Source organism: Salvia splendens, chromosome 11 (genome assembly GCF_004379255.2).
Source record: "Salvia splendens isolate huo1 chromosome 11, SspV2, whole genome shotgun sequence".
In the NCBI taxonomy this organism is placed as follows: Eukaryota; Viridiplantae; Streptophyta; class Magnoliopsida; order Lamiales; family Lamiaceae; genus Salvia; species Salvia splendens.
This window is the reverse complement of record NC_056042.1, coordinates 10866122-10890259: the sequence shown is the minus strand read 5'-3', so window position 1 is coordinate 10890259 and position 24138 is coordinate 10866122. Positions and strand designations below refer to the sequence as shown.

Here is a 24138-nt window from a genome sequence, read left to right as displayed (position 1 = left end):
TCAGGACATGGGGGAGCAGCGGATGTGAGACATCACATGGCTCGCATTCGCACTTTGCTCTCACAACTGCAGGTTAGGTTCTCTCACATCTATAGAGAGGGCAACCGGGCAGCCGATTTTCTGGCAGGTAGGGGGTCCAGACCCCTGCTATCACCTTCTTTGATGCGGATTCAGCGCCTCGATATTTGAAGTCGCTAGTGAGGATGGACCAGTTGGGTTATCCGAACTTTAGATTCAGATATCGAGATGGATGACTTCTACACTTGGTTCGTAGCTTTGATTTATGGCTTTTTGTTTTCCCTTTGGATTTGGCCAACCCTCGGCCTTCATCCTTGTGATCATCATGTTTTTATGTTTCTTTTCTCTTTAGATCTCTCGATTGTTAGATGGGTAGTACCCGGTCTGTGGGGATACCATAGTAGCTTTGTTAGCTCTTGTGATTTGTATCTCTCGTGCGGACCGAGTCACTTTTGGACTTGGTTGATGTATGTTTTTTTGACGTATTGATATATACAGGTTGAGGGTCTGCCTAAACCCCCCGTCGTGATGGTGTTTGAAAAAAAACCCTCATAATTAATAATCTTATAAAAATGTAACTGATGGTAGGGTTATTTTATTCTATTTTATTTTGATTGTGTGTGTTGGAGTAGGAATGATATAGGATTGTTGGAGTATGAGATCTACTCCTTTAATTAATTAGAGGGTGATCAAATTTGGGAGTAATTATAGAGTGAACTAGTGAAGTAAATTTCCCAGACAATATGGTTTGCATATTCCGGTATTCGGTAAAATATATCGTAAGAGGTCTCTAATTTAAGGGATCAGTATCATAAGAGGTATCTGAATAAAGATTTAAGGGATATTACCCTATAATGTTGTGAAATTTTTCAAAAATTTAGTTTTTTTACAAAAACTTTGAACTTGACATATAATATCACAAACTTAAATAGTTGTTGAAATTTTTTTCCACCGACGACAACATCTAATTACTCCCCCCTCGTCCCACTACAAGTGATCAACTTTCCATTTTGAGTTGTCGCATCATAAATGATCAATTTCTTTTTTTTACTAAAAACAAAACTTCAACAATTTCTTACTTTATTCCACCTTTCTTACTTAATTCTCTTTTTATCTCTCTTACTTTTTCTTCTCTCATACTTTACTCTCTCCACTTTAACTTAGTATATATTATTTTCTTAATTTCCGTGTTCAAAAGAAATCCATCACTTATAATGAGATAGAGGGAGTATATTAAAATAAGATGGATAATCATAACTGGCTTTTTGGGACTTTGTAATCATATCATTATCATTTTTCAATGGTAACAATATCTTATGTGATGTACAATTTTAACAAATACCTCCTGAGGATATTATCAAATTGGACTCACTCTACACATGATTCATTGCAATTACAACATTAGCTCCTCCAGACATGGATCACCACTCTCCAAGATATCATGATTCTTAGATTACGAAAAATCTGCACCATTTAATAAATTAAAATGGCGCATGATAAATATTGTATGCTCAATGTTATGTCAAAATAGTCGATACGAATACGGAGAAAATGCAGCCACTTTATTTAAAAAAAAAACATACTTCATTATAAAAAAAATACATAATTACTAGAAAAATTACATTATTAAAATAAAAACCGGCTTCTCACTCCTCGGATTCCCCATCGCCGCCATCCCTGTCGCCGCATACTGTTGATGAGGGGTTTAAGCGACCGCTTGTAATGGGGGTCGGTCGATTGACGTCATTCAACCATTACACGTAACAAGGTTTCATGTGCCGCGATGCGGGCGAATGAGGAGTTCTCGGGATCGTTTTGGGCGGGTGCTGCCGATTGGGCATCGGCTGATCCGCTGGTGCTTCCCCTCGCCATCCGCGCCGTGAACTTTTTCCCAACCGGGCGACGGCGGCGGGCCGACGATGTGGGTGTCGGGAACTCTGCCTCAGCGTGAGGAGTTCCCGGAACCGGCACTGCTACTGTACTCTCCGGAGTCGCTGATCTTCGTCCGCTTCGTCCAGCCAGATTCAACACCCGCAGTGAACTTGGCCGTAGATTGCACCACAAGATACACCGCCTAATATTTTAATTCCCCGAAGCCCAACTGAGTGTCGGGGAACTGCTGATGGGACAGGAGCTTCAGATCCTCGGCAGACATGCCGCTGGTTGCCGAGCGGAGGTTGTTTCTGTAAATGCAAGTAAATCGGGCATCATTCCCGATATTTCGGGCATCATCCCCGGCATTCCGGCACTTACCCCGGACATCTGGGGCATCATCTCATACCACTACGGGTACATGTTGTAGTACCCGGGCATCATTCCCAATGGCATTTGAGATTGGGGCATCATCCCCGGCATTCCGGCACTCCCGCCGACGGGAAAATAAGGCGCCGGTGACTCGCTAGTGGCGGGGGAATCACTATCGTGGTGCTCCATTGTTCTTCGAAAGAAAGGTATTTTTAGAGAGAGAGATACTCGTTAATACAAGTGGTACGAATGAAATGAAGTTCAACCCAATGGCGGACGTCCACGCGGCGTCGCGATGGAATTCCGCGTAAATGCCGCGGAACTGCAGTGGCCTCGGTGAAATTCCGTATCCGTGCCTACCACGCACTGGAGAGAATTCATAGCTTTCTTCTACGGAGCGATTGTACCGAGGAATTGTTCCTGCATCAGATCAGAATACACATGGACTTCGATAGTAGTGGATTCAACTTGCAGGACACAATCGTAGAAGAAAACACAACAACAAGTAAGATTTAGTTCAATTGTGTATTACGTGCTCAACTTACAATATAATTATAAATCTTGATCTGTTATTCTTGTCTGCAATTTCCGCTGCGCTCATTAGATGAATACAAGAATTCCTAACAATGGCGGACGTCCGCCACCGAATTCAAGTACGCCGGTCGGAATTCCGTCGGGACGGACTCCATTGTTGACGCTCATATTTCCCAAAGAAGCCCAAGGTTTTAACCCACCACCTTCAAAGTAATTCCGATTACTCGCCGGAAAATACCCCAAAATATTTCTGATCCATTTCACCCTAATTGGTCTCTCGCAATTCAATTTTCCTGAAAAAGTTGGAATCTTTGATTACTACAACACACTGAAAGTATCGAGAAACGCGAGGGAGGAAGATTTGAAGAAATCGTACAAGAGATTGGCGATGAAATGGCACCCGGACAAGAACGCAGTCAACACTCGAGAAGCGGAGGCCAAATTCAAGCAGATTAGCGAGGCCTACGACGTCCTGAGCGATTCGCAGAAGCGGCAGATCTACGACTTGTACGGCGAGGAGGCCTCAAATCGGGCCTCCACGCGCCGCCTAGCGATGTCTGTAATCGAGATTCCGGCGGGTTTAAGTTCAGCCCGAGAGATGCGGAGGATATTTTTGAGGAGTTTTTTGGTGGGCTGAGGAAGGCCGCGGTGATGGAGACTAAGCTGCCGTGTAGTTTGGAGGAGCTGTATAAAGGCTCGAGGAGGAAGATGAAGATATCAAGAATCGTTCTTGATGCCTCAGGGTAGGTGCTTTTTTTTTGGTTGCTTTTTGGTTGATTTTTGAATTTTTGCTGTAATTCTGATGAGAATTGTGTGGAATTTTGTGGGAATTTTGTTTGCTTGTGAATACTTTTTTTATGAGTAGTAATGTGTTGGTTAAGAGTGAGATGCTTGTTTCTTTTTTATGGTTAATTGATTGGTATGCTTTCTATTGTAATGTTTTTTGCTTTGGGAATATGGTGCGGAATTGGGGTTGCCGGAGCTGAGAACGGCGACCGGAATCACACCAATACAGATAGAACTCGTCGGAGGTGAAGAGGGAATGGGAGAAGAAGAGTATTGCATTAATTTCTGAATGAATTACAAATTGAAGAAGCTACAGATTATAAAGCTATGAGCTAGCTAACTACTTGAATTGGCAGTTATAACTAACTCGTTCCTAACTAATCTTCATGCCACGTGTCAATCTTCTCTCAGCTTCCCTCGAGTGTACACGTGTCATTTCAGCTCGTCTTCGGCAGCTCGTCTTCGGCAGCTCGTCTTCGTCTTTTACGTGTCATTTCAGCTCGTCTTCGGCAGCTCGTCTTCGGCAGCTCGTCTTCGGCTTTTATTCTACTAATCTCATTTCCATGCATCAGAATATTGGGTTTTTGCCTTCTTATGATTGAGGTGTGGATGAGCTAACTTCCTCTGTGTTTGTCTTCGGTATCTATTTTGAGAAAAAAAAAATGGTTTTGAAGGCATAGATTTCTTGTTTTAAGTGTTGCTGGATAGTTGGGATGGATGAGCTAAACTTTGCTTCATGCTAGTAGTTTAAATGCTGTTGCCGTAGTATGTGTTTTCCACCGCTTTTCGAGTCCAAATAACGTTAGATTCATGAACAAATTTGTCAGGATGCAATGAATTTTTAACCAGAAACGTGATGCTAGAGATATGAGAAGTGTTTGCATTCCTTCTGTTGTGTTCTTGTTTATATGTGAGCGTCGTGTAGTCTTATTGCAGCAAGCCCGCCACGGTTGAAGAGGTTCTATCCATACACATCAAGCCAGGGTGGAAGAAGGGTACCAAGATTACGTTCCCTGAGAAAGGGAACCATGAAGCTGGGGCTGCCCCGGGAGACCTAATCTTCATTGTGGATGAGAAGCCCCATCAGGTTTTCAAGAGGGACGGCAATGATCTAATAATCCACCTAAAGATCTCTCTACTCGGTGCTCTCACGGGAAAGACTCTCAAAATATCAACACTAGATGGGCGAGACCTCACTGTCTCAGTGTCGGATATCGTAAAACCTGGCTATGAAATGATGATCCAGAATGAGGGCATGCCTATATCGAAAGAACCAGGCAAACACGGAGACCTACGGATCAAGTTTGACATCAAGTTCCCCTCGAGACTCACAGCTGATCAGAAATCGGACCTAAGGAGGGTCTTGGGCAGGACAACCGGTTAGTTCTGGGGTCAGTCAGAATGCTTATTAATTGCTCTTGTTAACTCGATGTACATTCTTCAACCATTTTATTTTCGGAGAAATATATGTTCTTGTGCATAGTAGGATAAACAGATTGAGGCTGGTTTCCTTTTCGTGTTTAGCGAATATCTTTTAGCTCAGACATAGCTGCTAAACAAAAACCTTCCCTTGAAATTGATGTGAAAATCTGTAAAAATGCAATATTTATGTGTAATTTTGTTTCAAACTATATATCTTGATTTATTGGTTATTTGGAGAAGTCACTTTTGATCAAATAAAAATGTTTCCTTCAGCTTTTTTTGGCCACATCTAACATTTATTAGAAACATATGGATTGAACTGCTCGACTCATAAACGACGGTGTTAAGGCCAGATGGCCTGCATACGAGCGTATAGCTTTGTTTCATGCTCGAGTTCTTGAAAACTCACTAGAGCTAGTAGTATGTTCTATGTTTAGATTCTATGCTTGTCAATCTTCTTCCTTAGGTCTTCCTTCTTGGCTCCAACAACCTTATCGACCTCTTTCCCTCTCTTCATCAGCACAAAAGTCGGCATTGTCTGAACCCCGAATTCCTGTGCCACATCCTGTTTCATATAATCGCAGAAAGATCAGTTTTTTAGACATACGTGACTAGATTGTTGACTGAAAAGGACAGGCTATCGTACATCCAACTCATCAACGTCAATCTTGATGAAGTCCACGTCTGTGTATGTTTCTGCAAATTCGTTCACTGCAGGTTGAATATACTGGCAGGGGCCGCACCAAGCTGCTATGAAATCGACAACGAGCTTTCAACACGAGAGGAATCGTTAGAAGCTCACACCAACCAATACAGGTAATCAATTTAGCAAGCAACACCACTTACCAGTTTTGGGGTCAGTTTTGAGGCTTCAAAGTGGATTTTCCAGGTCTTTGACGAGTGGAACGCGACCACCTGGCCTTTCCTCGTCGTTGATCCGTAAGTTCTTGCAGGTGAAGTGCCATAGCCGGTGGAAGCTCCAACTCCCATCTTTTTCTTCTTCACAAATGTGGTTAGCTAACTTGACCTTTTTTTATTGCTTTTTCTGTTGAATGTATATTTTGGTTTGAATTGAGGCTTGCTAGTAATGCTTATTTTTATAGTGGTTGATAATCCACTTTTTCCATGCAGAATATGTTCTTGAATAGACTTTTTTCTATGTTGATGGCTTCTCTATTAATCACAGGAAATATAATACTCCATATGGTTTTATTTGTAATCTATTTTTCAGAAAAAAAAAGGCCCAAAATCGTTGTGGTACTCTTTATCACAGTAGTATATTTATATATTTTATTTTAATAGAGTGCATGGAGCCAGTCCTTGTCAAATTTTAAAATCATCTGAATACCTCCTCCAAGAAAAATAGTCTCATTTGCCATTTTGTGATGTCCATAAAAAATAGTCTCATTTTTTAAAATGAAAAGTATATCTCTCATACTTTGCCACTTTTTCTCCTCACTCATATACTTTATCCACTTTTTCTCCTCATCTGTCTTATTTTACCTATTTTTTCTCTTGTCTCTTAATTTACCAATTTCTCATTAAAACCCGTGTCGTCCACAAATGGAACTATTTTTTTGTGGATGGAGGAGTATATTTTTTTCAGTTTTTCCCTCCGTCCCTTATAATTTGTTACTCCCTCCGTCCTAAGGAAGATGACATCTTCCTTGGGTGGCACGAGAATTTATGCAATTTTGTTTTGGGTGTGAAGAGGAAAGAATAAAGTAAGAGAGAAAGAATAAAGTAGAAAAAAAAGTGTTTTCATTTTTAGTAATTGGTCATCTTGGTTGGGACAAATAAAAAAGGAAAGTGAGTCATCTTCAATGGGACAGGAGTACCATTTAACCTGACATTGATTTTAAGAAATGTAATAGAAAGTAGTTGAAAAGATTAGTGGCATGTGAGTCCTATTTTTATATATTAATTTTATACTCCCCCGTCCCACAAGAATATGCATTTTTTAATTTTGGAAACTCTTTGCACTCTAATGAGGTGAGTCTCATTCTCCACTAACAATACTGTAATCACTTTTTCTCTCTATATTTCTCTTACTTTACGAATTTTACATTAAAATTCGTGCCGAACTCAAAGTGCATATTATTTGGGACGGAGGGAGTAATAGAATGTGAGTGTGAATGAATTAGTGGAACGTGAGGGTGGCTACCAAAAATGGTAAAAATAAAAGGTGAAAATTTTTAAGAACGGACGAAAATGAAAATAAATGACAAACTTTCCAGGACTAGGTATTTATTTAGGAATATGAACAAATGAAGCATAAGATGTGCATAATGATAGTACTATAGGATATTGGAGTGGAGAGAATAAGCATATAAAGAAGTAGGTTTGTTAGGTTAGTATTCGTACGAGGCTGGATAGTTATCTTGAATCGATCAAATGATGTGAGAGTTGGATCAAGTTACCGATGTGTTTCCTTTTTTTTTACCTTCTGTTTTTACCTATGTGCTTCATTCAACTATTTGCTCTTTTGTTAGAGCAACTATATAAATTACAAGAAGTAGAATGTGCTTTTTACTTATCGGCAGAGTCAAAAAAACCATGTGCTTGAAACAAATGAAAACAGATGCTACAACCCTGTGTTATGTGTGTGATAGCCTATGTGTATTGTGTGTGTGTGTCTTTAGTAGATACCCGATTTCACGTACACTCATAAAAACAATTTAAAATAACTTTCTTCAGTCAAAACTAGGTTCCAGACTTTCTTTTTAGTTTGTTACACAAAAGATGTCATTTAAAAAAAAATCTCACATTAAGATATGGATAGGGATGTCAATCGAACTAACATGTTTGAGTTGTCGACTATTTAAGTGTGGGCTATTCGGGTTATGAATTTTTCAGGTTGTAAAATTTTCACTCCTAACTTTAATCTACCGGACCCATTGGGCTATTCGAGCCAAAAAAAAGTTCTAAAAAACAATCTCTCGTAACTAAGATTTTCTCTACAACATAAACTCTTCAAATTTTTATGGTTTTTAATATTAGTTGGATATGAGCCTTTAATTTTGGTCAACACAAAGATAAATCAAAATTAAAGCAATCATTTAACAAGAAAGGGAAAAGAATATCTTATAAAATAATCTTATTTTGTAAATATTAGTTTGTCTTATAAAATTAATCTAATTTTTATTTTTCAAAACCGTTTTACTAGTAGTATATATTACACTATTAATAAGGTAGATCTCACTATTCATTAACATTATTTTAATTAATTTTCTATTTCTCTAATAATTCATTTATTTTACTTATAATATTAAAAAAATTGTCATCACTAAAGTTCCTAATTTTAGGAAGTGTTGGAGAGTAGATGAGTAAAACTTTAAACGATTTCATCTTAGTTGGTCAATGAATATATAGTAATACTTACTACCTTATTAGATTATCTGATGAGTTAACTCGTTCGAAGAATCAATACCTACTAATTGGAGAGCAACGAAGAATAAGTTGGACGTATTATGATATGAGGTAGAAAAGTACGAACCACTACCTCAAATGAAAATAAGATCTAAACCTTTTTTGCTTAATAATGATGATTGCCCACCACTGACACTTCATTATTCCTCTCTTCCCCTTTTCTATTTTGTCACCACAAATCAAATTTAGATGTTGGGAATCAAACATATTGTTATTCCCCCTAACGCAGATTAAATAAAGTGTAGGATACGTCCTACACAACATTTATAAAATCTATTTCAACAATTCTCAAACCTTAGATAATATTGGTCAGTGGTGGATAAAAAATACTCATATCACTACTAATAAAATAGAAAAAACATAGAGCAGCAAAACACAATAGAGCTAGCCAAAATTGCTACCAGCTGCATCCTATTTGAGCCAATCCATATTCTCATGTACTAACCGCCAATGCTGCTTGACAAGCATCAACACCGATGCAATGATATCTCAAATAAACATGCAAAATGTGAGCGTGTGTTGGCCTAACAATAGAGTGATTAATGTCAAAGACCAAAGGCAGGCATCGGGTTCGAGTCCACCATTAGTTATCAATAAAAAAAACGTGCAAAGTGACCTCTGAATCGTAGCTCAAAAAGAGTACTTGATGCGTTAGTTTTGAAGTTCAAAAAAGATTTCATTTACTCACCATTGTACTTCCACATTAAGCTACAAAAAAAAAAAGGTGCAAAGGTTTCCATGATACTACTACCACACAGTCCTTCATCGATAAGAAAACGACTTTAAAAACTTACCCCGAAATAAGAAAACCAATATGCACCCCATCAATAACATCTAGGATGCAGTTTGAGCGCTGCCAGGCGGGCCCTGGTAACTGAAGTTTCCACCCATACCCCTGCCGCCTCGGCCCCTGTAGTTGTAATGGTTCCTTGGCTGGTAGCCACCAGGCTGATCATAGAACTGGCTACGGCCGTTTTGATAGCCTCCCCTACTGCCCCCTCGCCCTCCACGGCCATTACTGTACCCTCTACGGCCACCACCACCACGGCCACCTCTGTAGTTCTGATATGGCTTACGAGGGCCGTGATGCAGCTCCTTCATGTCAGCGTCTGTCAAGTCTTGATAAGCATCACCATCGGGTATGCCATGCTCTGTTTGGGCCTGATCTTCTGATTGATTTTCTACCTCTATTCCTCCCTAAGACCAACATGGTGGAGCATCATTGAATGGCCAGGTAGATAGAATAAGCGAAACAGAGAACAAAAATCCATGTGACTACCTAAGCTAGCCGAACACTTATACTAAGGGAAAAAAAGACTACCTGTTGAAGTTCTTCAACTTGTCCAGCTTCATCAACATATGTTTCATTGTTGTGCGAATTGGGAGGTTGTTCTTCCTGAAACACAAGGTTCTATAAATGTGATGCAAAGGAAAAGAACATTACAACTAATAGCAAATGATAAATATAAAGACCAATTTATAAATATATTCCAAGGGTTGAAAGAGTACAAGTTCAGGCAGATAGTCTCATATCTACTCTTAATTCGCTCATTTTGTACTGAAACTGACCGTGATATTCCACTAGATAACAAAAAATGTGCAAGAAAAGGACCCATTTCTCAGAGCTCTCTAGTCACTACCATAGTGACAAAGACATTAGTTGTGAGTTTTTGAAAAGGTATTCAAAAAAAAAAAAAACTAAATAAAGGATTTAAAGATAAATGGTAACATAATGGCTCTCAATATTCCTGGGCAAACTCTTGTCTGCTCTTTTACTGGTGGAGGATCAGTTTTACTATTTGATTTTTGGATGAAATGGTGAGGATTGAGAGGTTGAGTTCAGCTCTTTTACTGGTGGAGGATTCGATTGATTGTCTGAATTTTGGATGATATGGCGAGGATTGAGTGGTTGATATATATTTGATACTAATACAGAAACAGTTTGGTATTTAAACTGATATTGCCCCAATTATACAAGGTCATTTGAGATTCAACAGGCATAACCTCAGTCCTGATGTGATTTGTGAAGGATTATTCTAAGATTCTTTCAGCAGCAACAACCATACATTTCTTAGACACCTACTTGATCAATTTCATGATACTTCAGATTTACTAGCTAAGAAACTTCCTAGATGATAGTATAAGGGAGGCTACAGAGGCTCTTAGCCATAGTTTATCAATAATTCCAACATTTTACTGCACAAAGAATGATGAACAGCAGACAATGCCATATACAATTTCAACATCCTTTGATAGAAGACCTTCCGATTGTATAGTCAAAACTAGGACAGTGGAACAATATATACATTATGTGTATCATTATGATTTTACCTCTTGCTGAAACTCAACCGATCCTTCAACTGGGGTGGGCATGATAATTTGAGGAGCAACAGCACCATGGACTGTCGGCACCTGAAAAGTATAATTTCCAGCAGCAGCAGCCACTTCAACTGGAGCTTTGATTTCTGGAGTAGTTGTAAAGTAGTCCGAAGCCATGATTTTGTTTAACTTTTCCCTCAATCCAGTATCTAAAATAATCCGTGTGAGTGAAAATGTAGACTGGATCTTCAGGATGACATCATTTTGCATAGTTCAAAATGTTTCTTATGAAAAATAAGCTTCAACAACAAAATTTTAAAGCATAACAGAAACAAGGTAGCAACAGAAAAAACACTTTCAGGACAGAATCAAAGTACCAGCAAGAAAATCATGTTACAGGAAATAAGGAACCGACAAACAAATCACATTAGAAGACAAAATCAAGGCACCAGGAACAAAATCTTATTACAGGACAGAATCAAGGTACTAGCAACAAAATCCTATTACAGGATAAATTCAATGTATCAGCTGCATAATCACATTCTAAGAAAACAATCAAGAACCATAGCAACAGCAGCATTAAGTAACATTAAAGTTGTAGTAACACTTAATTCAGTATCCATACACGCAAATATGACTGCCTGGATACAAGTAGAGTTGAAATGGCATTAGCTTCTAGAATGAGTAGCAACACAATGCAGTACTATGACCAATAAGAGAAAATAATACTGATAATGCTAATCAAAACCAATCTAATCACGCATCACAAAATATCCACAAATACTAGCTATAATGCCATAACGCAAGCAAACATCCCTATGTAAATGATTACTCAAATATATCACAATTGCAAGACATTGACTACTAGCAAAAAAGAGATAGATATAACTTCAACCAAAACTAGACTCTACTATGTCAAGCAATCACAAACGATAAACAAATCAAGAGCAAATTGGCACAAACAGTGATTGCAAAGTGTTCATACAAGTGATATTTGACCCTGGCTCGATCGGTTGGTCCGCATTGGCAAGCCACAGATTAGCGCGCTCCACACACTTCTCCAGCGAGTCCTTATGAGACAAGCTCTGATTCACCGGCCGTGAAATCAACAAACCCCCAACCGTCGCAATCACGTCCAAATCCGACTCTTTCAGAGGATCACCAGCAGCATCATCATCTGTAACGTAATCGTAGGTCAAGCAGCAATTCCTCTCGTGCGTCCTCGTCAGCATGTTATCGTTCGCCCTAATTAGAGTCTGCACATCGAAAATGCTACCAAAATAGAGCAGATTTAGCAGATCAGAAACCACAGAAGCGTCTCCGCTCTGTTCCTTCCCTTCCGGCTCGATAACAGCGTCTGCCTCGTTCGCGATTTCGGAGGACGAGCTGTCGGTTTTGTGTCTGTTCTTCGAGAGAACAAGCTCAATTTCCTGATCTACGGCGAGGAGGAGCGGCTGGCGGATTTTCTCGAGCTCGTCAATCCCGGCGACGATGTAGGGTTTGGAGCGGAGGGTTTCCTCCTGCTCTTTGTTGAGAGTTTTGCCCTGCGCGCGAGATTCCTCCATCTGCGAGATGCGGTTGAGCTTCTTCCGCAGCGCGCGGAGGCGCTTGTTGATAAGATTGAGGACTGGTCCCTCGTTGGCGATTTCGGATAGAGACGGTGCTGGAGCCGCCGCCATTTCCGGGCGTAGAAAGGAGAGTAGAAGCGAGGAGGTTAGGGTTTGCAGAGGCGAGGAAAAGGCGGGAGGAGGAGAAGGCGTGGAGTTGGGATTCAATCAGTAGAAGTAGTAGCGGCGGTAGGGTAAGAGAAGGGAGAAAGAGAGAGAGATTGATTGGTGAGCCGATTTTTATTATGCAGTGTTTTGGAAGGGTGTTGAGGTCAATGTATAAGTCAATTACGGAGATTATGCTGCTTATTTCCACGATTTGTGCGTGCATAATAATAATGAAATACTCCCTCCGTCCCGGGCTACTCGCTCCTTTCCTTTTCGGCACGGAGATTAAGGAATGAGTGTATAGGAAAGTCAAAAATGACGGCTGTAGGTGAAAATTTTTACTAATAATGGAAAGAGTGCAAGTAACTTGGGACGCCCAAAAAGGAAATAAGTGCGAGTAGTGCGGGACGGAGGGAGTATCTTTTTTTCTTCACGAACTTTACTAAAGTATCATTTTAGGTCCATAAATTTTGAAAAATATCATTTAAGGTCTATCAATTATGAGTTAATATCAGTACTTTTTACTATTTCTAAGTTTTTTTGGAGGAAAATACTCTCAATACCTTAAAGTGTGTATATTTTTAATAAATTTATCATATACTCATATTTTTTTATAAATATCTTTACAATATATTTTTGACAAATTTTCTAAATATAATTTGACTTTCAATATTATCATTTAATTTTGTGACATGCAAGAAAAGATCTTTATTCATTTTTTTATTATTAAAGAAAAGTTTTTTATTCAATTTAAAAAAAATAATATAAAAAATTGAAGAAGCAATTTTACTTGCATGTCACAAAATTAAGTGATAATATTTAAGGTCAAATTATATTTAGAAAATTTGTCAAAAATATATTTTAAAGATATTTATAAAAAAATATGAGTATATGATAAATTTATTAAAAATATATACACTTTAAAGTATTGATGGTATTTTCATCCAAGAAAATTTGAAAATAGTAAAAAGTACTTCAAATGATATTAATCTGTAGTTGGTGGACCTCAAATGCTATTTTTAAAGTTCACGAATTTAAAATGATACTTTGACAAAGTTCGTGGACCAAAAAAGATGTTCCCTCTAATAATAATAATCAATAACTTAAAAAAATTACTATAACTTTTGACAGCATAATTAAAAGAAAATACAAATCAATCTAATTTGTGACGAGTGATAATCTGATTGTGTGTGCTCCTTCCAATGGTAGTAGTGGAGGTTGGACCAGTGTTTGATCATGACCACATGATACAGATGATAAGATGACGTCATGCTGGTTCATTTCCATTCCGTAGTAATTTCTAGGTCACGAGTGAAAGATGTGGGCGTGTTGCTATTTCTAGGGGTTGGCCTATTAGAGCATCTCCTGTGGGCGGATGTCTCACTAGGACATCCACTAGAACTTCCTAAAAACACCTTCTGCCACGTCACTAGGACTTCCCATCCCACTGCCACGTCACTAGGACATCCCCTTCACAATCCGCTCTTCCCATCGCTCTTCCCACTAAGACTTCCCGCAATAAAAAAATCACAAATTCACAAATAAAACAATTTACGTTTACGGAAATAAAATTTCAACACGAATACGAACGAGAAAAATTAACAACTTCATATAAAAAAAACATACATGATTTGAAAAAAAAATTACATAGTAATAAAACAAAAAAAAGTACTAACATCAACGTCAACCCTTCCGCGTCCAAACCTCTTCGATAATATCGTTCTGAAGTCGAACATGGGCATCTGTTTGCCGCATGTCGGCAAATGCACGCATCCGCTCGACCTCTCCATGAGGTACCCCCATATTCACATTCGCGGTGGCCACGCCGTGACTTGGACCTGCACCCGTATCATCTTCATTGGTCCACTGAGTCAGTTCCGCAGCTTCATTTTCGACAATCATGTTGTGCATTATGATACATGCGTACATGACATCGCCGATGTTGGGAATATACCACTGCCGTGCAGGACCCTTGACTACCGCCCATCGACTCTGGAGCACACCAAATGCCCGCTCCACATCCTTGCGCGCTGCTTCCTGACGGCTCGCAAAGTATGACTTCTTTTGTCCGAGCGGATGCTTGATTGTCTTCACAAAGACGGGCCAGTTTGGGTATATCCCATCCGCCAAATAGTATCCCATATTGTGCTGGTTGTCGTTGGCGACGAAACTGATGGCGGGACCAACGCCATTGCACTGAGCATTGAACAGGGGCTACGACTGGAGAACGTTGATGTCGTTGTTCGACCCGGCGACTACAAAATAAGCATGACATATCCACAGCCGGTAGTCAGCTACAGCTTCAAGGATCATCGTGGGATGCTTGGCTTTGAAGCCAGTAGTATACATCCCCTTCCTGGCGGCGGGGCAGTTCTTCCACTCCCAATGCATACAATCTATGCTGCCCAACATCCCAGGGAACCCGTGCACCGACCCATGCATATCTATCAGACTCTGGCAGTCTTCGGGGCTCGGACTCCGAAGATACCACTCACCGAATATCGCTCTCACGCCCGCGCAAAAATTCTGCAGACACTCGGCGGCTGTCGACTCGCCAATGTGGAGGTACTCGTCGAACATGTCGGTTGCGCCTCCGTACGCCAGTTGTCTGATTGCGACAGTGCACTTCTGTAAGGGCGTGAGTCCGGGTTTGCCAGCTGCATCCTCCCTGATCCTAAAATACAGGTATATTCTCTCTAAAGCACCCACGATATGCATAAACAGCGGACGATGCATCCTAAAACGTCGCCGGAACAAGGCATCCCCAAAACGCGGCTGCGGAGCGAAGTAGTCCTGATACAACCGAATATGTCCAGCAATGTGGTCACGGGGTATTATAGTTCGACGACGGATCAGCCGATGTACCGCCGCCTGCTGCCGCCGCTGCTCCCTCTGGTGTAGCAGCCTATCTATCGCACCTTCCACAGCGACCTCCAATTCATCCTCGCTATCACTGTCACTAGCCATTGTAGATATACTTGAAAATAGAGATGTAGAGAGAGAAACTTGTTAACACAAGTGGTGCGAATGAAATGAAGTTCAACGAGCCGTATATATAGAGTTTTTAAAAAAAAAATTAATATACCGGACGTCCGACCCACGCCACAGTGGCGGACGTCCGCCCGCCCGTCGCCGCAACGTCCGAGGACATCCGACGTCCTTACGGGACGTCCGTATCCGAGTTGAAATGCCACAATGGCGGACGTCCCGGTCGCCCGTCGCTGATGTCCGACCGGACGTCCGCTATTGGAGATGCTCTTAGACGGCTTATTCTAGCCATTTTGGCTTATCTCCACATCTTCAATTGCTATCTGAAGCAGCAAATCCCCCACAATCACCCCACTTCTCGCAGCGTTGCACCTTCTGCAAAGTTAGAAGATGTTTATGGCATCTTGCAGTATATTTGGCTTCATTATGATTATTGTAGATTGTGCAAACTTTATATTTTTTATTGACCCTCTCGGATGGGGCTTAGAGCATACGAACGTGTGCTCAACTGCCCCATCCCCACATACCTTCTTGTATAGCCTTTGGGAGTTGGGGCCTACCCGATTTTTTCAATTATTGACGTAGCACTTGAAATGCATTTTCCTTCAATTTTTAGAAAATCTAAAAATCAAATTCTAAAAATTGTCAAACGGTTATTTTTAAAAGAAATATACGGAGTAGTATATAACAAAGAATTTCATATTTTAATTATATGGTTGCAATTTATATGAAATAACATAGAATTTTATGTGAAAATTTGTCGTGTTGCCATAAATATAATGTAATATAAATTTTATAAATTTGAATTATATAATTATCAATATTTAATTAATATAATTTTAGGAATTTCAGTTAAATAATTTTGACCTAGTTACTTCCATTTTATAAAAAGAAATTAAGTTGAAGAGCAATTAAAATAATTAAATAAAAAATGAAGTAGTTATATAATTTGAGGTACAAAATGAAGTACTATACTAATAATTTCACCAAACACGAGAATTTAATAATTAGGAATGATATTACTTTTCACATTTTCACCAAACAGGAGATTTTAATAAATGGTAATCAGATTATTTTGTTGGAAGACGGTGCTTATGCTATGGCTATCTTATAACTATCCCTCTCTAATATTATATTGTGAGTTTAAACTCATGAATAGGACATAATACATAGCTATGGCTATCTTATAACTATCCCTCTCTAATATTATATTGTGAGTTGAAACTCATGAATCGGACATAATACATAGAGTCCTCAAACTTGTACTCCCTCCGTCCTGCACTACTCGCACATTTCCTTTTGGACACGGAGATTAAGGAATGAGTGATAGACAAAGTCAACAATTACGGCTGTAGGTATAAATTGTTACTAAAAATGGAAAGAGTACAAATAACTTGGGACGCCCAGAAAGGAAATAAGTGCAAGTAGTGCGGGACGGAGGGAGTATCTTCCAACCCACATGACTCCCAAGTAAATTGTGTAGTACATTACAGAATTTCAAATGTGTTTGGATTATGGATGGCCTCAGAAAACCATCACACTCCACATTTCCACCGATTTCTAATCTCCCCTCACACGGAAAGTTCAGAAGAAAAAGCTTTTCGATAAATCCCGATTGGCTAAATTCCCAATTTCCAATTTCGACTCACACACAGAATGTAGAACACAAGGTCTTTCTTGGATTTATTAACGGGCTAAAGCTTTTCAATTAAGCACAAAATTTTCAGTCTCCACACACTCAAAATGCAGAACATATTGTTCTTTGTTGCATTTCTTTACTAGCTAAAATCAGATAATTAGCTTTTGAAAAGAAAACTTAGTTAGCTAATTCCCAATGAAAAGACAAGTTTATTTCTTGAACCGATTCACCAACCACAACCAGTTTAACTGTTACGGTCACAGATTAAAGAGGGGAAAAGATACTCAGCTCAATTGACTTAATTGATATGCTAGCTGGAGGGCCACATCAGCCTAAACAGAAAATGAGAGAGAAGGAAAGTTGAGGGGCCACATCAGCCTAAACCGAAAATGAGAGAGAAGGAAAGTTGAGGGGCCACATCAGCCTAAACCGAAAATGAGAGAGAAGGAAAGTTGAGGGGTCTAAATGCAAAGGAGAGAGAAGGGAAACAAATTGGGTATAAATGCAGAGACTCTCTTCTTCAACATATTCATGAAAATAGCATGTGAGCTTGCAAGCGGTGGTCATCGTGAGAATCCGGTGATTCTCCGTTGAATGTATTGTGTTCATCTTATCATTGTATCTTTTATTTCCATTTACATTTGAAGTTCCATTTGTGTAATACTCATCATCAATGCAGTTCCTATTCATCCATTCTATCGATTTGTGTATTTGATTTTTGTTTAAGTTGTATCAAATCATGAAGTTAGTGATCGATTGGAGCTCTTCGTGTGGTGTCGTCTCTGATACCAGAAAAAGGATGCAACAAATGGTATCTAGAGCTAACGTTCCTCGGACAATGATGTCGTCGACGCCATTGGCAGAGCCGGAGAAGAGAGAATTGGAGTAGGAGAGTCGATGGGGGCAGCTGAAGCTGGAATCACAGCAATTCGAGGCTCGATGGGAGAAAATGATGCAACAACTCCGAAATATTATTGTTCCAAAGCCGAGTGGAGTAGTTGCAGTGGCGGATAAGGAATTCAACTTTGAATCACTTGTGGAAGAAGTAGATCTGCAGTATGAGGCGAGGCAGCAACAATTGGAGGCTCGATTTCACGAGCGGATGGCGGACATTGACCCTCATACGTTCGCACCTATGCCCCAAGTCGAAGGGCAGGGATCTGTCAGCCTTGAATCTCACGATGGGGAATTGATTGTGCAACAATCAACAGCAGCGACAAACGAACACGTTGATAGCCATGAATCGCATGAGAAAGAATGAGAGCCTATTGGGGTGTTGTTCTTGAGTTGCAACATCACTGATCATCATCCATTGGAGGTAGTACTGACTCCATGGCAGAAAACAGAGGATCTAGAGCTATCCATACCTTTACCGCACAACTGTAATTTAGAGAAAGTGAACGACATTGATTCAGAGCCTTACGTTTTGAGCTCATCACTAGAATCAAAGGACTACCTAAGAGTGGAGAACTCTAGGAAGGAATCGGTGGAATTTGGAGCACAAAATCAAGGAATCCTCATTCTACCACCTGCTTGAGAAAATGCTCAATTGAAAGAGCTTGTGTTGTAAGTTTGCCAACACCAGTTTATTGTAATTTTGCATCGAAGTGGCTGTTGGAATCTGATCATAAGCCTAAGGTGAAGATGAAGTGTTGATTGTGTTGAGTTCTACTCCAAATTCAGTCACCATTGTAATAATGTCAGCCTGGGATTGTTGTGGAGATGTGTAAACAAGTTGGAAGCAAGTAATTCATTGGTGACATCAATTTTCAGTCAGGATTATTTCTCTGAGATATTTGATATTGGTTTTTCTAGACATGGAATGGATTCCATAGGTGGTGTAGTTGAGCAACTTAGTGGTGTTGTGGAGGAAGAATCGATGATGTTAAGGAAGGATGCTATTGGTAATCATGAAGAGTTTGGGAAATATAGCAATTTTTCATTGCAATTTTGTCTTGATGCAAAGGCTAGTGGTGGAAAAATCGACCATGGCCAGGTGAAGAAGGGCATGGAATTAGAGCAGAATCAACTCCAGAGAATAGAACACCTATCTCATGCTCGACAAAATGCCCTAGTGAGGGAGCTAACTGTGGTTTTACCTATCTCAGCCGGTTATAGTTTGTCACTGTCGTGGCTGCTCAATTGGTTTCCGAGGCCTAAGGTGAAGATGAAAACGAAGGAGGTGGAACTAGGAGACCTAATTTCTACCCTTACACAAGAATTGGGAGAAGGGATACAGTTTGTAGATGATGCATCAAGATTTTTGAGTGACAATATCACTAGAGCAGTAGTTAAAGTTCCTGCATATTTAAATGACTCTCAAAGAATTTCCACAGAGGTTGTTAGTTCATTGTCCTATGGTTTTGAAAGAAAAACTTTTACACCTAAGGATGTGCAGGTGCCAGAGCAAGATGGAAAAGATAATAGGGATATTTTCATCTTAGAAATTGGAATTTTAGTAGGCAAGAAACATGGTGATAAAAGAGAGGAAGATCCATTACATGCAGATATGTCATTTGATAGATGTTTCTGTATTGATGAAGCTCAAGCCCTTGTGGATTTTGGTCCGTATCAGATTCTGGACGAAGACGGGACCATGGCTTGAGAGCTCCCTTATTCGTACCTTCCATTTAGGATGCTTACATTTCGCTCTATTCTTGCTGACATTGACTTGTTTCCTTCCTTCCTTGAGGACAAGGAAGCTCACTTAGGGGAGTGTTGATACGATCACAATCGCATGGCTTATGGGGGAAGATGAAGCTTACGGAGTATGTTGGCAGAGCTTGGCTAAAGAGCTGGAGACGGGTGAATCTACATTGAGTCTGACACACAAATGCTTGCTGATAATAGCATTTGATGTATTGATGATAGTGTTAAGGTGGATACGAGAGAGATCAGTGGCTCGTGGCTCGTTTGCTAGAGGCTTCGGTTATGAGCAATGGACTAATCAGATCAGCGAGCGAGGCAGCTGGTGAGAGGGAACGAGTCTTGTGCATGAAGAGGTTGTTGGTTGTGCAAGGTCATTACCTTTCACGGGAGGGTTGTTCGCTTAGTTCCCTAGGCTAATGGTAAAGAAGGTCAAGAGGCTTGTCTCCGTGATTCCTTGCGGACAAGGAATCTTAAGGGGGATGGATTGTTACGGTCACAAATTAAAGAGGGGAAAAGAAACTCAGCTCAATTGACTTAATTGATACGCCAGCTGGAGGGCCACATCAGCCTAAACAGAAAATGAGAGAGAAGGAAAGTTGAGGGGTCTAAATGCAAAGGAGAGAAAAGGGAAACAAATTGGGTATAAATGCACATACTCTCTTCTTCAACATATTCATGAAAATAGCGTGTGAGCTTGCAAGCTGTGGTCATCGTGAGAATCCGGTGATTCTCTGTTGAATGTATCGTGTCCATATTATCATTGTATCTTTTATTTCCATTTACATTTGAAGTTCCATTTGTGTAATACTCATCATCAATGCAGTTCCTATTCATCCATCCTATCGATTTGTGTATTTGATTTTGGTTTAAGTTGCATCAAATCATGGAGTTAGTGATCGATTGGAGCTCTTCGTGTGGTGTTGTCTCTGATACCAGAAAAAGGATGCAACATTAACTTTAACAGCTCTTCAACAAACCCCAATTAGTTACATCAGACGCATCAAGCATCGCCCAAAACCCATGTGTTGAAATCGGCTCGAATCAAGACTTAATAAGGTGGTGCTGGGAGAGAGAAAGAGAGAGAGCATACTGGAGTGGAATGTAGGGAAACGGGAGAACTAGAATCGAGGGACGCATCGACGGCGGATTGGGCAGCTTCGTTGGATCTGAAATTGATGTAAGCAACTCCATCAGGCTCCATCCGGGTCCGCGATATGGGGCCGTTCACTTCAAACCTCGATTTGAGGTCGAGCACGGAGCACTCCGGGGGGCACGCCAATCACCACCACCAACGCCGGCACTTTAGCGGCGGCGGGCTTGGAATTGGCGGCGGAATCGTCGGCGTCGAGGGTGAGCGGGCGGCGGCGCTTAAGGCCATCCACAACGCTGTCACTATACCGTCCCTTAAAACATTATTTGCGGGCCCCAATGTACTTTTTTACTCCATCCCTTAACTAAGGGGCGAAACCTGCAACCCTCCGTCCCTTAACTGTCCCTTAAATTAATATTCATTCAAATTTATTTTTTTATTTTTTTCCATCAAATTCAATTAATAAAAAACACACTTCATTAACAATAAAATAAAATTACAACATAAAATAAAAATACAACATAAAAGTTAAAAAATTAAAAAAAAACACACAATTAAAATCCCAAAAAAATAAACGTGGCATAATTTAAAATACAATTTTATAGAAAATAAAAAAACTACTCTGCCGGCGAATCATCCCCCGAAGGCGGTGGAGGTGCACTAAAGCCGGTAGGAGGCGGAAGGCCAAGTTGTGCTGCCATAAAGACAATTTTGTTCCACCAGGCTTGGTACTAGGTGGGCGTAAAGCGGGAAGTGTCCTCCATTGTGGCGGTCATGTACATGGCCATAAGGGAGTTCGAGCCTCCCCCCGAGCCCGAGCCAGCCTGGCTTGATTTGCCTCGGCCCTTCCTCGCTCTAGCCGCCTTCGCCGCCTTGGTCCCTTGCGGCCGACGACGCCCATGGGAGGATCCCCCGGCATCGCCGGCCGTGCCATCAACCTCCTGCGAGGCATCCTTTTGTGCGCCGCTGCCCTCACCGGCGTCACCAGACGAGTATTGGCCACTCGCCGTGTGCTTCGTGCGCTTGGAGGTTGAGCCCGAGCTGGAGCGGACACCGCCGGCCCACATTTCCTCGTCCTTGACGACCTGCCAAACATCAACAAATTTGAATTGTTTGCCGGTGACGTCGTGGTAGACGCGCAAAGCCGACCTCAGAATGTCGACGCCTGCGGATCCGCTTTGGCACTGAGCCGTTTCGTTCATGTAGATGCCGCAAAATCTTTTGATCTCTCTGTCGACTAGGTCAAAGTGAGCGCGAAACATCTTATATGTGCGGCGGCGGGACCCCTTCGGCTTAATCTGGTGGTAGGCCTCAGAGACCTTTTCCCAGAAACACTTCCGGCTTTGTTAATTCCCGACGATGGGATCGTATGAAACACGGATACAGGCATTGTACACCGCCATCGTTTCTTTGCTGCTGTACGGATGTCGGCCTAGATCCTCCTCCTCCTCCTAGCCCGCCTCCGCCTCTGCCCTGGAGCTTCCACCGCCTCGGCCTCCTCCCGGAGTGGGTTCAACGGAACAATCCTCCCGAATTTGGGATAATCCCTGTGAATACCGCGGGGCAAAGGGACGGGCGTATGCATCCATGTCAAAATTGGGTGGTTGGTACGCCCCGGCGTCGACGAACCCTGGGTGCCCGGCGTCAACGAACCGGAACCACCCAATGTGTTGTACATGCTCGCCCAGTTGCCGAACGCGTTGAGATCCCACCCGCCGGAGCCGCCACCGCCAGAGTTTCCGTCGCCGAACATTTTGTGATGAGATGTTAGATGAAAATTAGAGAGGAAATGGAGATGATTTGGGGAGAGAAGATGTGTAGTTGTGTGCGAAATGATGATGAATTAGGAGTATTTATAGAGTAAAAAAAATAAAATAAAATAAAAAATGGCTAATTAAACGATAACATTACCGTTTACAAATTTTATTTTATTTTTATTTTTTTAAATTTGATTTTTTTTTAAAAAAAAATATGATTTATTGAGTCAGCGTGACGATGCCCACTCGCGGGCCGGCGAGTGGGCGTCACACATGGCGCCTGGGCGCGCCAAGTCGCCTCGGCGCGTGGCGAGACAGCTCGTCACTCGTCACGCTGTGACGGGACGCGGGAAGGGATCGAGACGGGCTGGGGACGAGACGGGGCGCCGCAACGTGTCGCGCCGCCGTCCCGTCCTTCCGTGACGGAACGCGGGACACCCGCGTAACGCGTTGCGGGTGCCCTAAGGGGCATGGCGGGAGTGGTAGGGCTTCTCTCTCTTCTTGCCATTCATGGTTGATTAATGGAGTCAATTTCAATTTCCTTTTCCCCTTTCTTTCCCAATTTAGGGATTAGGATTTTTAATTATGAGAGAAGAAGATTTATGTTACTCTTATTAATGAGTTATTTCATGGATTAATTCATTTTACTACTAGTTATTATAATGATCATGGGTTTTGTCGAGATAATTGATCTGAATACCAAAATTTTGACATCATGTTACATATACGACAATAATCAAAGTTTGATTACTCCCCCTTATTCAAAAATAGAAACATTTAAAATGATACATGTTTTAATGCATAATTGATAAAGTAAAAGAGAGAAAAATAAAAATAAAATAAGAGAAATTAACGAGAAAAAGTAGTAAAAGTTTATTGTCTTAAAAAATAATAGATTGTGGGGTCCATATCTTAAAATAAAAAGATTCTAAACTTTTTATTTTGAAGGAACAGAAATAGTTGTTATTTTTTTTTAAAAAAGGAAGAGTATAAAAGTTTATTAACTGAAGTGAGGTAGGTTCACGTGTTCGTGAACAAAATTAATCACTTTTGTAGAATAATGTGCATATTTGTAGAAATTATATTATGATGTTAGTAGATCATAAACAATTTATGTTGGCATATGCCCCTAGCAGTCGGGCAATTCTTCCACCTCCAATGCATGCAGTCAATGCTGCCAAGCATACTGGGAAAATCATGGACTGTTTCGTGAGGACGAAGCAGCCGTTGGCAATCATCGGTGGTGGGTGCTCGAAGGAATTCCTCACCGAAAGCTGAACGAACGGCGTCGCAAAAATATTTAAGGCAAAGGATTCCGGTTGACTTACCGACATGCAAATACTCATCGAAGAGGTCAGCCGTTTGCCCAGTACCAAGTTGTCGGATGGCACACGTACACTTCTGCAACGCCGAGAGACTTTGCCGACCGGTTGCGTCTGTATTTGTTTGAAAGTATTCAACACGGGCGGATAATGTGTTGACAATACGCATAAACAAGCGTTTTGACATGCAAAAATGGCGCCGAAAGTAATCTTCCAGAAACCGCGG

At 40.9% G+C, this 24138-nt stretch overlaps 2 protein-coding genes and 1 pseudogene across 2 annotated transcripts; 1 reads left to right on the top strand and 2 right to left on the bottom strand.

Moving 5' to 3' along the window:
• Positions 1-3010: 3010 nt before the first annotated feature.
• LOC121754421 lies at positions 3011-5215 on the top strand (annotated as a pseudogene).
• A 33-nt stretch (positions 5216-5248) lies between these two features.
• On the bottom strand, positions 5249-5994 carry LOC121753886 (thioredoxin H2-like). Its single transcript, XM_042149167.1, has 3 exons — positions 5851-5994; positions 5651-5773; positions 5249-5569 (listed from the first exon to the last, which is right to left on the bottom strand). The coding sequence occupies exons 1-3, from the start codon at positions 5992-5994 to the stop codon at positions 5438-5440; spliced, it is 399 nt and encodes a 132-aa protein (XP_042005101.1). The 3' UTR covers positions 5249-5437.
• Positions 5995-9088: 3094 nt separating this feature from the next.
• Positions 9089-12609, bottom strand: LOC121753885. Its single transcript, XM_042149166.1, has 4 exons — positions 11738-12609; positions 10765-10961; positions 9755-9829; positions 9089-9630 (listed from the first exon to the last, which is right to left on the bottom strand). Exons 1-4 carry the CDS (start codon positions 12429-12431, stop codon positions 9268-9270), a joined length of 1329 nt encoding a protein of 442 aa, XP_042005100.1. The 5' UTR covers positions 12432-12609; the 3' UTR covers positions 9089-9267.
• Between the last annotated feature and the right edge of the window lie 11529 nt (positions 12610-24138).